This window comes from Papaver somniferum, chromosome 1, assembly GCF_003573695.1.
Source record: "Papaver somniferum cultivar HN1 chromosome 1, ASM357369v1, whole genome shotgun sequence".
In the NCBI taxonomy this organism is placed as follows: Eukaryota; Viridiplantae; Streptophyta; class Magnoliopsida; order Ranunculales; family Papaveraceae; genus Papaver; species Papaver somniferum.
This window is the reverse complement of record NC_039358.1, coordinates 194,813,352-194,830,258: the sequence shown is the minus strand read 5'-3', so window position 1 is coordinate 194,830,258 and position 16,907 is coordinate 194,813,352. Positions and strand designations below refer to the sequence as shown.

The 16,907-nt window shown below is 36.2% G+C and overlaps 2 protein-coding genes across 2 annotated transcripts; one reads left to right on the top strand and one right to left on the bottom strand.

Annotated features, from left to right (window-relative positions):
• Nucleotides 1-424: 424 nt before the first annotated feature.
• Nucleotides 425-979, top strand: LOC113356574. Its single transcript, XM_026599746.1, has one exon. The coding sequence runs from the start codon at nt 425-427 to the stop codon at nt 977-979; it is 555 nt and encodes a 184-aa protein (XP_026455531.1).
• A 466-nt stretch (nt 980-1,445) lies between these two features.
• LOC113356565 lies at nt 1,446-16,907 on the bottom strand. The gene is made up of 11 exons (XM_026599738.1): nt 16,635-16,907; nt 16,324-16,556; nt 5,769-6,267; nt 5,548-5,646; nt 5,328-5,412; nt 5,121-5,259; nt 5,006-5,069; nt 4,598-4,873; nt 3,619-4,548; nt 1,693-3,447; nt 1,446-1,475 (listed from the first exon to the last, which is right to left on the bottom strand). Exons 1-11 carry the CDS (start codon nt 16,905-16,907, stop codon nt 1,446-1,448), a joined length of 4,383 nt encoding a protein of 1,460 aa, XP_026455523.1.

The window sequence follows — 16,907 nt, the reverse complement described above, 5'->3', positions numbered from 1 at the left end:
TGGAGGTTAGCCGTGCTGTGTTGGTGGCGTTTGACAAAGTCTGTTGCCCTTTTGAGGAGGGGGTTTAGGCTTATCTCGCATGGCTACCATGAACAAGGTTCTTATTATGATGTTGTGGTGGAGTATTCGCAATTCGAATAAGAAATGGGCAGGTTTTCTAAGAGCTAAATTTTTTAGAAGAAATGGTTGCATCAAGAATTATGGAGTTAAATCCACAATTTTGTAGGGTATTCATTGGGTGTATAAACTTGTCGAAAGCAACACTAAAGTTCTTGTTGGGGATGGTAGTTCCACGGCTCTTTACTTTGATATTTTTTTTACTAATCTGTACATTGCAGACATTCTCAATGATCAATCTCTGGATAAAACAATTATGGTTGGTGACTTTTGGAATGGCGCTCAATGAGACTTCCCCGATGTTCATATGGAACGGTTAGTAGATGTTGGTGTCGACATCACTCAACTCCCGATCCCAACTGGAGGTGAAGATAACATAGTTTGGATGCCAGACTTCAAAGGGGAGTTCAACGTAAGTTCAACAAAGGATCTGTTTCGTCAGATATACCCTATGTTGGAAGGAGCATCTCTAATTTGGAAGAAGGAAGTCCACCCAGTTTTGGCAGCTCAAAACTGGAAATTCTTACGTCGTGCTTGTGCTACTTATGACCTGATCAAAGAACGTTTCAAAATTCAGACGGGCAACAAGTGCTGCCTTTGTGGGAGTGATGAAGAAACTCTTGACCATGTGCTTTTCAACTATAGTTTTGCTGCACGGGCATGGAATTGGATTGCTGGAATTTTTAGTTTGCAACCTAATGTTAACCTTTTGGTTTCTTTTAAGGCAGCAAAAGGAAGGAGTCAGATGGTTCGTGACTTATGGCTAATTGCAAACTTGGTCATTAAACCAGAGCTGTGGGTGTTGTGGAATAGGGGTGTTTTTGATCACATGAAGCCTAACTGGAACGTGTTCTTCAAATGAGTTTTAAAGCTGATCCAAGAATATGCAGTGCGTCTTACAGGGTATATGAAGAACAATGCTGATGATGTACTGGTTTTGAACTACTTCAGAGTGCGACATAGGAAGGTGAAAATGCATCAGGCTATGGAATGTTTCTGGCATCCACTGGAGGTGAACGAGCTTCAGCTGTGCTGTGATGGTGCGGCAAGGGGAAACCCTGGTAGAGCAGGTGCATGGGTGGTGGTGCGAGATTCCTTGTGCAACATTGTGGGAGCTATGTCAATTGGTTTGGGAGTTACTACAAATTACCTTGCTGAATTATATGGTATTATTATTGGGAGGGAATGGGATACAAAATGGGGAGTTCGTCAAGTTTGCATCAGTCCGGATTATTATAATGTGGTGGAGGCTCTTAAAAATTCAAATTTACCTTGGTTTTCTAAGCAAATGTGTATTCAGGTGTGTAGAAACTATGATTCAATTCGGTTCATTCATACATACAGAGAAGCAAATTTTGCTGCAGATGTGATGGCTAAACGAGGTTGTTATTTAGAGAATGGGGTTGAAATCAATTATGATGAAAGACCTAATTTTATAACTTCAGTTGATTTTTTTTTTTTGATAAGTCAAAAATTTGTATTAATAGATAACAAATTTACAAAAGATAGTTTACGAGAAAAGAGGTCACAGCAACCCCAAAAACTTGCAAACTACTTGAAACGAAAATAAGTAACATTTGGATATTCAACTGAAAGCAAAAAATCAGGTCTTCCATCATGATGTAGACCCTCCTCCATACGAAGAAGGCAACCTCTTTTTGCCATAGCATCTGCCGAGAAATTCGCCTCTCTATAGGTATGAATAAACCTTATAGTATCATAGTGATTAGAAACTGCCCTCCACCTTTGTCTAGCAAACCAAGGAAGATTAGAATTCTTCAAAGCTTCAACAACACTAGATGAATAGTATCTTATGCAAATGCGTCTGAAACCCCACCTAACAGCCCACTTCATACCAACAATAATACCATATAGTTCAGCCAAGTAGTTTATTGTAATCCCAAAACCAATAGAAATAGCTCCAAGGACTGAACAGATTGCATCTCTTGCGACAACACCAGCACCCGCAACACCAGGGTTCCCACGCGTTGCACCATCACAGCAAATTTGAACTTCATCTTCTTCCGGAGGTTTCCAAAAGCATTCAATTGGCTCGCTAAATTTAACCTTTCTATGATGAACACGGAAGTAATCAAGGATGATGACATCCCCAGCACAGTTCTTCATGCAACCTTTAAGACAAACAACATACTCCTGAATTATCTTAAGCACTCTCTTCAAAAACAAGCTCCAGTTAGCCTTTTGATGTTCGAAAACAGCTTTGTTACGAACAACCCACAGTTCTGACCTGATGACAAGGTTAGTAATCAGCCAAAGATCACGCACCATAGTACTTCTCCCTTTTGCTGCTTTGACAGAAATCACAAGATTTTCATTAGCAATTAAACCAAAGGTATCATTAATCCAATTCCATGCACGGCCAGCGAAACTGCAATGGAAAAGAACATGAGTAAGCGTCTCTTCCTCCAAACCACAAAGACTACACTTGTTTGCAAGCTGAATTTTGAATCTGGACTTAATAACGTCAAAAGTAGCACATGCGCCTCTAAGGAATTTCCAATTCTGAGCATCCAGATTTGGATGTACCTCTTTCTTCCAAATAAGAGATGCACCAGCAAAGGTGCTATATCTTTGACGAATCAAATCTTTAGCTGAACTGACGGAAAAAAAGCATGTATAATCAGGCATCCAAACTCTTGAATCGTCCCCACCATTCGGAATAGGCAATTGAGTTGCAATAACACCAGCTTGTAACATACGATCCATATGCACTTCAGGGAATTCCCAATGATCAGCTAACCAAAAATCACTTACCAGCACATTTCTATCAAGGCTTTGGTCATTAAGGATGTCAGCAAAACACCTATCCGAGTACCATGCATCATAATACAAGGAAGTAGTACGACCATCACCTAAGAAAACTCTAGTGTTCGATTCCACCAGCTTGTAAATCTTCTTAATACCCGGAAGAATAGAAGACTTCACCCCCTTGACTTTGATACAACCATTCCTACCAAAAAATTTGGCACGAAGAAAACCAGCCCGTTTCTTCTTAGAAGTACGAATATTCCACCAAAGTTTCATGATAAGAGAATCATTCTTAGTAGACATACGATCTAAGCCAAGGCCCCCCTCCTCAAAAGGACAACAAACTTTGTCATAAACTACTACCACTGCACAGCTAACATTAGAATCACCCGTCCAGATAAAATTCCTTATAGCCCTTTCACATTGCAAAATAAATTTGCGAGGCCATTTGTAAATAGCCATGTTGTGAATAGAATAACTAGCAATGACAGATTTAACAAGCACAATACGATCATGAAAAGATAAGGAGAAACCCTTCCAACCAGCAAGTTGAGATTTTATCTTTTCAACCAAATTAGAAATATGACGGTATCTAATCGTACCTGGAATTATTTGAACTCCCAAATATTTTTCCGGAAAAGCGGCAACACTCATCCCCAAATAAACAACAAGGTAAGTACTTCTACTCAAAGAACCACCACCATAATAAATCTTGCTCTTTTATCGACAAACTGTTTGACCAGAATCTCTTTGATACTTTCCCAACAATTCCACAAGGTTATGAAGACTTTTTAAATTGCCTTTACAAAAAATCATAATGTCATCAGCAAAGAAAATATGAGTAGGAGAGATACCACCTCTTGTAACCATGTGAGACATCTTTTTATCACAAAAAAGCTTCGTAATATTTCTGCTAAGAACATCTCCAATCAAGACAAAAATCAGAGGAGAAAGAGGATCCCTTTGACGCAAACCTCTATTAATTTTGAAATAACCCTCCGGACAACCATTCAAAAGAATAGAGATTCTAGCTGAATTCAAGATATCATGAATCCAAGAGCACCACTGTTCCGAGAAACCATATCTACGAAAAACTTCCAACACAAAAGCCCAACTCACTGTATCAAAAGCCTGAGAAATACCAAGCTTAAGGCCAATATTACCATCTTTGCGCTTAAGGTGAAGTTCATTAACCATTTCAGAAGCCAAACTAATGTTTTCATGGATATTACGCCCTTCCATAAACGCAACCTGTTCCTCAAAAACCAGATTATCCAAAACACTACCTAGCCTTGTAGCAAGAATCTTAGTAAAAATTTTAAAGAAAAAATTACTAGGACCAATAGGACGAAAATTACAAAGAGTGTTCGCACCTCTTACCTTCGGAAGAAAAATGATGAGGCTAGAATTGATCCCATTTGGAATATGACCAGTATCCCAACAAAAAGTAATAGCCTTGATCAAATCATCCTGAATAATATCCCAGCAATGACGATAGAAACAACCAGAAAACCCATCTGGACCTGGAGCACTGTCAGCTCCCAAATCAAAAACAACTTGTTTTATCTCCTCCGGAGAAGGAGTTCTGTCCATGGCAAGACTCTCCACCTCCAAGATGCTAGGATGCTCATAATCGAATAAACTAAGTTCATAGTCCAACTCCTGACCATTGAATTTGTTCTCATAATATTTGCACAACATGATCACGTACCTGGTCATAATATGAAATAGTAATGTCGGCCTCATCAACTAATTCAGAAATAGTATTAGCACTTCTTCGAATACGAATGCTATTATGAAAGAAAGTATAATTGCTTGAACCCTCCACAAGCCATTGATTTCTAGATTTTTGTTTAAGCATAGTGCTATGCTGAAGACGCGTTTCACTTAGCTTAGACATAGCATCTTTCATAAGATTGAAATTAGTAATATCACTAGGATTTTCATCCGAACGAAGAGCAGCAGATTCAAACCTCAATGGATCTTGCTTCAACCGAGAGTTAATATTACCAAAAACCATAAGATTTCATTCCTTGATCACACCTTTAAGCCTTTTCAATTTATAAGTAAAAATAAAGTCAAGAGACCTGTGAGCATGCATATTCCAACTTTCACTAACCATACGAAGAAAATCAGCGTGCAAAAACCACATTTTCTGAATACGAAAAGGAGCTCTCTTAGGCCTTGGAACAGCAAAAGGATAACCCAAGAGAGTCGAATGGTCGGAAACTTACCTAGGAAGAGCTTTACACCGCCAATTCTCAAACTTTGCAAGCCAAGCAGCATTAATAACAGCACGATCAAGCTTACTAATAATTCTATCAGTATCCGATTGTCTATTAGTCCAAGTGAATTTAGTACCCAAAGAATCCGCTTCAAAAAGATTATTGTCATCTAACCAATCCGAAAATTCATTGATAGCTGAAGTTCTTGGTTCAAACCTCCCTTATTATCGTCAAGCCGAAGAATACAGTTGAAGTCACCCATAACAAGCCATGGAGTAACATCATCTTGACTATTAAGTTGCTGCCAAAGTCTTCTTCTAGTAGTTTAAACATAACTAGCATGAAAAAAAGAAATATGAACTCCTTCAACCTCAATAGTAATGGCTTGTTTACTCTTATTGATTATAGAAGGATTTCTTGAATTCAAATAACAAACCCAAATATTAGCAATACTATTAGCAGTAGCATTATGATTAACATGAGAAGAAAAACCCTCAAATTGAAGTCTGTTGCCAAAAGCAGCCGAGCAGTGTACCTTTGGTTCCGCAAGACAAAAAAATTCAGGCTTGAAATCTCTTATTAACTCCCTAAGTTTACATTGAGCTGCCTCACGAGCAACTCCATAAATATTCCAATAGAGAACCCGCATAATCAAACCTTGGGATTTTGAGGTTTATTTAGCTTTACTTGATTAGAAGTATTTGAGGAGGACTTGAGTCTTGGTGAAGATCCATTCCTAGCACGGATTCCCAATTTAGTTTCATCTTCCGAATCAGACATAACATCATTATCTTTCAAAGCATTAATTCTGTTTTGAAGAGCTATCAACTGATGTTGCTTAGCACGTTTAGCCACTTCATCAACCATATTAATATCACGCAACTGATTATTAGAAGATTCTCCCACATAGTTTGCACCCAGGATGTTAAACTTGTTGTGAGAAACATATTCAGAACTAGTCTCAAGAGCGTCACACACCGGTATTGGCAAAGATGATAAAGGTATCCTACCATGATTAAGAAGTTTAGTTCTAGCCAATTTAATATTCCCATCTGGATTAGTATTCAAAACAGAAGTACTCACCGACTTTGCTTTGGAAACTAAAACTGAATGAATAAGTTTAGCTTGTTTGGTTCTTTCAAACTCAGCTAACACACTAGGGAACCAATATCAATGAAAAAAAGAGAACCAAATTAATCAACCGCTTGCCCCAGGGAGACAATATCGAAAGAGAACCAAATTAGTCAATCGCTCGCCCTAGGGAGCCCATATCAATGTAAATTAATACTCGCTAAAATAATAATCTCGCTAAAATAATAGAATTTCTTGGTCCCTTCTTGGGCATATAGTGCAAAAAAAATAATGTCGACAATATAATAATTTAATACCTTTCAAAAATATCCCTTAAGTATTTATAGGTCCCAAATATTATATAAATTAATAATTATTAATAAGAAAATTGAAAAGGTTTTTATACGTATATGAACCCATAGTTGCTTGTTTTTCTTTGAAGTTCAAATCTAACACTTAATTATGGTTGTTGACAACCAACAATTTAAATGGTTTAATTACGGTTATTTATGTTGTCAATAGTCAATAGTAGAATACTTCAAATTCCAAATCGTTCAAATTAAATGAGTCAAATTCAATTTATTGACGTTATCAATATAAAACTAAATGAATTAAAAAGTTTACACAAAGCTTTTTGTTGGTAGCCTAACGACAAGTTGAGCTCCAACTCCCTTTTGAATAGCAAAATATAAAATATAAAATATTCTCTAAATTAATATATTATTAATTTATCTTTAAAATAATAAATTATTAATTTATCGATAACCATAATTATCTGCAAGAGATTCAATGTTGTAGCAGTGCAACCAGATCAAATATGCTCAAGATTATCTTTTGGTTGTTCTTATCAGTGGGCTAGATCAATGCCTTGTTCCCCTTCAGTTCAGAGCTGTAGTTTGCTATCGTCTTGGTATTCCTTTGTCCCTCGAAGGTGGGTTATGCTCTTGTTGCAATAAACCTATGGACATTTTCGGTGGTCATGCGCTTCATTGTGCTAAGGATGTTGGAATCAAGTTTCGTCATGACTTAGTTCGTTATGTAGCTACCGACATCTGTTACAAAGCAGGTGTACCTGCGTGCAAAGAAGCGGCTCTGGGTATTTTATCAGATAACAACAAGGATTTACGTCCATCAGATATCCTTGTACTCAATTGGAAAATGGCCAAGATGTGTGTATGGATGTCACTGGTGTCTCACCCTTTATTGGTGATGGAGTTTGTGCCTTCATTCCATGCCAGGCTATTTCGAGAGAAATTTCGCGCAAACGTACTAAATATTTGTCTGATTGTGTTTCTCATGGTTTTGGTTTGGGTGTCTTAGCTTTTACTACTTTAGGGGATCTTAGTGAAGATTTTATTTGTTTTTATAAACGTCTGAAGAATTGTTTAGTCAACAATGACGCTGGTAGTGGTTTAGGTAGTTTTATTTTTCATAGGATGGGTGTTGTTTTTCAGAAAGGGGTAGGTGCTCAGATTGTTGCTCGGCTTCCAACCAAAAGCTCTGTAGTTTGATTACATTATTATAATTTAATATCTCTTTGAATTAATAAAATTAGTGGTCCCAAGGCTATTAAATTATAGAGGTTTAACTGTAATGGAACATAACAACTGTAACGAAATTTTGTCAAGCAAAAGCAAAATATATGCAGTATAAACAATCTTTTCTTAAACAGGAAAACGATTAACTAACAAATTCGTTACCTCAGATTCCGCAGCCTCTTCTCCCCGGAAAGATGTATCATTAAGCGCAAGTTCAAGTAAGAACTCTCCCCCAGTGTGTTGTCATCCTCTCACAAGACAAAAGAACAACAACAAAAGCAACATTTACTTGAGAAAGGTTGAAACGGTTTTAACTAATGCGCGCCAATAACAAAAGTTGAAAATCCGAAACACATATGTTATGCTAAACACAACTCATGTAAACATAAATTGATTCAACATATTGTGACTTTTCACATATGAGTTTCAATCAGAACACATTATGATCCTTTGATAAAGCCTACCAACATGGGCTAGAACTTAATCCCAATAGATCAAAAAGCCACACAAACCATAAGGGTCACAACATATGAGACCGAATATTAAGGTTGATGAAAACCGAAATCAGACATCTATAAACCGAATACACATAACAAAAATATAATTATTCATTCACAAGCTATGTAATCAGTAACTATCACAAGAAAAATTATAAAATAATAATTTTATTCATAAATAATGATAGTTTTATTCAAAATAGACCTTATACAATAATTGAAATAAATCAAAACATTGATGTTTATTTTTTGTAAATAAGAATCTAATCTTATTTTTATGAGCAACTTAATCCTTCATATCAGTACTAGAGGAAGGAAGGTTATTACTTTCAGTATTGAGCTTGTGAATTTCTTCAAGAAGATAACCTTGTTGCTTGACCAGAATTTCTTGCAGTTTAGATGTTTTCGTGAAGGACTTTGCAAGTACATGTAATTCTGTCTTTGCTTGAATACAAAATTGTGTCAATATCTCAATACACTGATATTTCTTCAGCATATTCTCTCTTTCCTTCTTGCTAAGCCAATCTCTCTTTTTGATTTTTCTATTAGGTTTCTTAGCATCAAGAGATGGTGCAGACTTATTCTTAAAGAGATCTTTCAGATCAAGAACCTTTTCCAGAGAAGACTTCGGATCCGGACTCATAGTTCGGACAAGGAATGACCAGAGAATTAGAGAGATCTTTTTATGTTTTTCATACTTACGAAAATATATTATTCCTACAAATACGAATATCTTAAAATATATTTTCAATTACTAGATTTTATTCCCATAATATACACATAAGTGCCTTGATTTTTTGCTTCCTCACACGCATAATTGGCACACAAGGTGAGTGTTAGAGCATAGATCGGTTGAACCCACCAAGCGTTGGTATGTCAAGTTTGGTTGTCATATTTTAGTGAACCAAAACTCACTTAAAGAGTCGCTTGATTATGTACTAGAGTCAACTTCGTATAGGTTAGCTTGAAAGTATTAGGATATGAGACATTACAAGTATTACATGAAGACTTGAAGAATGTGAATAAGTACAGAGCTCCAACGACGACATCATCCTTACACTTGAGGTTAGTAATATTTGACTTGAACTCTTTCATTCCCTAACGTATCTTTCAAGTCGTGCATATTGAAAACATAACTGCGAAGCTATAAATGATTATACTCTAGTTAGACGTAGTATTAAGGAATACAATATGAAGTATAACGCTTATCTTTTGAACTTCGTATATAAGACATCGACATAATCGTTTGAATGATATTGTAATTATGTATGGGTATGAGGTGAAGATTTCATCCTAGGAAACAATGTTTTACATTAGTTTAAAGGAAGTAAATTCATGAACTTGTTTTGTGAATCGAAAGGGAAATCGCTAGGCTTATTGGTATTGTTATTCATTGCATATGTTTTGAACTACCAATATGTGTGATTAGTATAACCGCTCATGACTTTCTTATGTTCTTGGTAAAACTATTCACAAGGCCTGACTTTTGTATTGGTATGACTTTTATTAGAGAAACCGATCTTAAGTAATCACTTGAGATGGTATGATCGATTTAGTGTTATTGGTATGACCAACTCTAGGCAAAGGGGAACCGATCCTAGTAAGATGTGCAACCGATCACAAGAGGGGAATCAATCCTTGTAAGAGGTGCAACAAGTTTCTAGATATTGGGAACCGATCCTATGAACATGTGCAACACGTTTTTAGAAATTGGGAACCGATTCTATGGACATGTACAACAAATACAAGTTAGACACCATATATATGTGGGAACCGATCCTAGTACCTAGTCAACCAAGTTTTGGTAACTAGTGTGACTAATTCTAGTACCCACATGGAGGTAGAACCATTAAACCCATGTTTGGTGATTTGATAGGATAACCAATCACATAGTTCTTGGAAGTCAGAAGAACCAATTCTAAACTTGTTTGGAAGTGTGGCAAATCGATTCCAAGATTGTAAGTATGAAAAAGGACTTTCAAAGTAAAGATGTCGACATACTTTGAACATGTGTAGTAACGCTTATCTTTAATTATTCAAAGATATTCCTTAATAACTAAAGGAGAATCCCGGATCGAAAATAAATTGAGAATCTTTTAGTTAAGGTTTTTAATTTTATATTTGGAAAATCAAAATTAGTAATGTGCATTTACTAATTGGAGATTTTCTAAGAGATTTCGGTCAATATTTGGACAAAGCATTTCCAGGAATTATGGAAACCGAATTTGGAATTTATTGCATATCTTGAGAATATTTTCGGTTTTGGAAATTCCTTGTTGTCCAAACTTCCTTGGTCTATAAATATCAAAGTTTGCATTTCGAGCGAACTAATCCTCAGAGCCAGCAAAACTACCTAGTTGTGTTGTTACTGGTGGAGCCGCCTATTCGGAGAGGAAAGTAACCTAATTAGGCGAAATCTCTTACGGCCTCTCAGTTTAAAGACTTCTTTGGGATTGAGAATATTTATTAGTACCGTTGGTGGGAAACTAGATAATTGTCGTTTATCTTTTGTTTTCGATTGATTTGATTGATTAACGGTTGTTGAAATTTGATTGCACCTAGTTTGTTTATGCTTGAGAATCTTCTCTTCTGATATAAGATTCACTCAAACTAGATCGAAGTTTCGACGGGGATCTTTAGACTGTTTGTACATCTAAAGACGTCTTGTGATAATCCATTGTTAACAGACTCCGTGCTGTGTGTGATTGATCACAAGAGATTCAAGTTGATTGTGTGCAGGTGTTTATTGAAGATCTAAGAAGATCTGAAGACGAAGAAGATTTCTGATTTGGGTTCATAATCTTTGGTGTGCACAATACTTGTTTCGGGTAAAGAGGATCCAACTATAATCGGTTTATCCTTGTGGTAGATTGGATTGATTAGTTGAGTAGATCGGCATCAATACAATTCTTTGTGATTAAAAGTATTGATTGCAAAATCTTGACAATTATTTTGGTAGTTGTATTGGATAGATCTAAGGACCTGACAAAGGAGTTTATTGGGATAAACGGAAGAGCCTTTTGTTGAACTCATATCACTTGGTTGAAAAGAGTTGTTACCGAACAGATTTGTTGTTCCTTTACTGTTTGGAATACAAACCAAAGGAATTGTCCCAAGTATGTAACTTATTACAAGTTGGAGGCGTGGGAATACAGACGGAACTAGGTGAACTATAGGTTTAGTTGCTTGGTCTCAATTATACGAACTTGGTTTGATTTTGTATAGCGGCTTAATCCTGAGAGTATTCAATTCTGGACAAGGTCCCGGGGTTTTTCTGCATTTCCGGTTTCCTCGTTAACAAAATCTTGCTGTGTCATTTACTTTTATTTTTCACAACTATAATTTTTGTTATTATAATTTAAAGTAAATTACACAAACGTTAATTCATATTTACTTGATAGTAATCCTATTGTGTTTGGTTAAGTCCGAACCTATTATCAAGTAAACATACTTCCTTGTTGTATTGTCTCGATCTTGTATCCATAGTCAATCACACAAGTTATCTTGTTATCGTATTGTCTCGATCTCGTATCCATAGACGATCATACGAAGTGTGAACCGATTAGTTGTATTATCTCGACTCAGTCTATAGACAGTCACTTTCGGAGAAAGGACTTATAGGTGGAAAAGTTTTAGATTGAGGTATATTTGGATACCCTCGTCTTTTCAGTGAGGATGCAATCTAATACCGATTAGGGTGTTAGTATGAGATTTTCTCTCATCATGGGATTTAAAACAAACAAGATGTTCTTGATCTAGTAACGTATGATTTATATATATTTTCTTGTTACCTTGAATTAACGAAGTTTCCTGAGATTGGTTGGAATTGCATATACACTCTTTAGCAATTCTTGTTCTTGAGAAAGTTTTACACTTTGTGTTATTTTTCCCTTTACCATTAGATGATTCTTCAACATCGGAAGGCATGTACATTTTTAAAATGGTAAATCACTAATGGAGCAAGAGGGAATCAAATTAACAATTAGTGCAATATTAGGTGTTTCCTCTTCTTCAGAATTATATGAATGAGAGGTATGGTCTAGAGTTACAACTAATGCCTTTTTCCAGTGTATTTCCTAAGATTAGGACAGTCTTTAGCCATATGACCAAAACCTTTACACTTAAAGCACTGCGGCTGATAGGCATCATCTTCTTCTTGATCCTTTTTGTTCTTGATTGGAACTCGATCATGGGGCCGGAAGATCGATGAGTATCTTTCAAAAATCTCTTATTTCCTTTCTTTATGAGATATCGAAACTCTCTTGTGATCAGTGATAAATTTTTTTTCAACATCATCATCAGAATCTTCTGCAATCAATTCATCAGAATCATCCAACAATCTATTTTTCTCTACTGGAGCTTTTGGAAGTTTTTCATCTTTGAAAGAGATTCCTTTAGCTTGAATAGATTATGATTCATGATCGAAGATCTTTAACTTCCCAACAAGTGTGCTTCGTGAAAGAGTTGAAAGATCACTTGCCTCTATGATTGCATGCTTATTAGATTCGTATCTAGATGGCAATGACCTGAGAATTTTGCACACTATATACTTTTCAGAAATAGTTTTTTCAAGAGAGAAAGAAGCATTTACTATCTCAAAGAGTTTAATATGAAACTCTTCAAAAGTATTGAAAAAGCGGGGGTCTAAAAACACCACCCAATATTTCGCTTAACAATCTGTATGGACTAACTCCGAAATACTTTCTAGAGAATCAACTAGACAGTCAAACTCAGTCTAGGTAAAAGTATCTCAAGGAGTTAATATCTCTCTCTTGTTTTGATTTACTCAAGCTAATAGAAATCAGCGAGTCCTAATCAAATATAAGGAATAACTCGGATGGTACCAAAGACCAATATCCGAGGATCAATCAATGAAAATCAACAACCAAAGGTTGGATTACTCTAATTGATGATCTAACGCACAACCTGTATTATTTCAATTTTAAAGATAAAAAAATATAATGCGGAAATTGAAATAACACAGACATCGGAAATTTTGTTAACGAGGAAACCGCAAATGTAGAAAAACCCCGGGACCTAGTCCAGATTGAACACACACTGTATTAAGCCGCTATAGACACTAGCCTACTCCAAGCTAACTTCGGACTGGACTGTAGTTGAACCCCAATCAGTCTCCCACTGATCCAAGGTACAGTTGTACTCCCTACGCCTTTGATCCCAGCAGGATACTGCGCACTTGATTCCCTTGGATGATCTCACCCACAACTAAGAGTTCCTACGACCCAAAATCGTAGGCTTTAACAATAAACAAATCTGTCTCACACAGACAAGTCTATCAAAGGATCAATCTGTCTCCCACAGAAAAACCCTAAAGTTTTTGTTCCGTCTTTTGATAATAATCAAGGTGAACATGAACCAATTGATAATGCGGTCTTATATTCGAAGAACAACCTAGATTAATCAATCACCTCACAACAATCTTAATCGTATGGTAGCGAAACAAGATGTTGTGGAATCACAAACAATGAGACGAAGATGTTTGTGATTACTTTTTATATCTTGCCTATCGGAGATATTAAATCTTCATCCAATCAATCTGATTGTACTCGTACGATAGAATATGCAAGATCAGATCACACAACTACGATAAAAGTAGTATCGCTCTGGCTTCACAATCCCAATGAAGTCTTTAAGTCGTTAACCTGGTTTTAGAAGAAGAAAACCAAAGGTGAAAGGAGAACCGACTCTAGTACGCAAACTAGTATCATACGTAAGGTGTGGGGATTAGTTTTGCAGAGTTGCTAGATGTCCCCATATATAGTCTTTCAAATCAGAGTTTTGCGTTAGTTACAAAGCAATCAATATCCACCGTTAGATGAAAACTTGATTTAGATTCAAGCTAATATTTATCAACCGTTAGATCGAAAACTTAGCTTGTCATACACAAATGACTGTACGCTTCTAGGTTTATTAACCGCACCCAAACGTGTACATTGTTAGTTCAACAATAGTCTAACCAAAAAGATAAACCATAAGAGCATTTCATACTAACCATGTTCTTCTTCACCATAACTAGTTCAAATGACTCAAATGAACTAGTTAATAGAGTTGTTCAATTGCAAGGAAATCTTATGTAACTACACAAGACACAATTGAAGCAAAGATGATTTGATTCACAATAATCGGTTCATGAACTTTAATAGCCACGGTTTGCAAAAGCATTCCTTAGTCTTTTAAGATTAAGTTCAGAAATCATCTTTAGATATATAACCTTCTCAAGTTCGCAGACTAGGTTCGCGGACTTAAGACATCGGACAGAGTTTATAACTCATGAAGCTAACACCAGTTCGATGCCATACAAACCCCCATACACTGCGCTTATGGTTTCTGCCAAATCTACAACACCATCTTCTTACCGTTTACCATGAAAATCACCAATGCCTTCTGCCCATTTGTTCAGCCATCATGAACAACTGCAGTTCACTCCCAGCAAAACCCATAACTTCGTTCAACAAATGACCCTTTAAGCACCTACTTGGCTGTGGATACGGCTCTATATTCTTCCATCATTTCCTTATGTATCTCAAGAACACGTAGTGGTAGAGTTTCCACGTCCCATCAATTGTCTTGGCCCACTAGCCGTTTCACGTGCTTAAGACAGAATCTTCTTTGTTGATTGAATCAATATCTCCGGCCATCAAATGGGAATCTATTGCGGCACATGGGTTGTTGTTGCCTTGCCAGCCAACAAACTTTAGTTCAGATCCCTAGCTTTGGTGCCGCAAGCAGCAACACTGGTTGCATTGTGTCATAAATGTCGTTAAGCTGCAACTTAGGCATTCATTTGCAGAATGATCGAATTCATTTGTACTTTTTACAAAAGCACTAAAATAGTGATATTAGTCAAAATATCGAGCCCTAACTAATATAAATATGGGTATAAAATGTGGCACTTACGTGCTTATCAACACCCCCATACTTATATTTTGCTAGTCCCGATAAAAACAAAAAATTGACCCGTTACACAGCTGATCATATCATAAGAGAGAGTTAGACCCGCTACACAGCTGGTCATAAAATGAAAATTTGAAATACCATACACAAGACCCGCTACACAGCTGGTCATAGAAAAAAATCTTACAAAAGATTCGCTACACAACTGGTCATAGCCCTAAAAATCATTATGATAATAATTTTTTTCTTTTGAAGACCCGCTACACAGCTGATCATCTTTTTTTTTTTTAATCTTTTTTTTTGTTTTTTTAGACCCGCTACACAGCTGGTCATAAGAAAATGATAAGAAAACAAAAGAATAGACCCGCTCAACAGCTGGTCATAATAAACCTGGAATCCTACAATAGACCCGCTCAACAGCTGGTCATAAATTTGCAAGAAATTTTCTGAAAAAAGAAAAGTGAAAAGTTAACCACTGGCAAAAAAATTGACCCGCTACACAGCTGATCATATCATAAGAGAGAGTTAGACCCGCTACACAGCTGGTCATAAAATGAAAATTTGAAATACCATACACAAAACCCGCTACACAGCTGGTTATACAAAAAGTCTTATAAAAGATTCGCTACACAGCTGGTCATCGCCCTAAAAATCATTATGATAATAATTTTTTCTTTTTAAGACCGGCTATACAGCTGATCATCTTTTTTTTTTAATCTTTTTTTAACTTTTTTTTGTTTTTTTAGACCCGCTACACAGCTGGTCATAAGAAAATGATAAGAAAACAAAAGAATAGACCCGCTCAACAGCTGGTCATAATATACCTGGAAACCTACAATAGACCCGCTCAACAGCTGGTCATAAATTTGCAAGAAAATTTCTGAAAAAAGAAAAGTAAAAAGTTAACCACTCCCCCACACTTAAACATTACATTGTCCTCAATGTAATTGAGTCATCCAACGTAAAAATTAAGATGGGAAATTCATAATATGCGAAAATAAACAAATAAAAATGAAACAAAAACATACATATACCTACTGAATATACAAACAAGACTCTCCATATATCAACAACCTAAAAATTTGGGGATCAACCCAGCGAACAATATAAACAACCAATGACAACCTCAAATCCTTGTTGTAGCAACATAAAGATATAGAGACTATCTAAAGGAAAGAACCACCCTCAAACCTAGGTTTTGCAAAGGATATATAATCAGTTGAAAGAATTACTGACTCAAGTGGTTCACTGGGGATGGGAACTGAAACGATCCGGGAGACATGCACAGGCAAAGAGAAGTCACGAGATGCAAAATAATCTAGTAATACTGGAGAAGCACGCAATTCTAATCCAAAATTAGGAATCTTCTGAAAAGTTGTGCTAACAATTCTAGGTATATGAACTTTTCCACTGGGTTTGTGACCCTGTACTAAATCATCATCATAATCATCATCAACCAAGGAATCAATAGGAATATCACAATAAAGATGATTAAAAGAAACCTTATAGATAGAGTGTAATGTCTCTAAGTCGTCAGACTTAACTATGATTTCCTCGGAATTAACACATTCTTCATAAGCATCATTGTTATAGCACTGATATGTCACACCATCTAAAAGAATGGTGTGCTCAATCCTAAACTCATCCTTTTGAATAGGCGAGTGATCATTAACACGATCAGGAGTTGGACTAAATACACCACCTTCACTTGGTATGACAATGTCTCTATTCCTATGGTCACAACTACCAAATTCATCATCATTCTCCATACACAT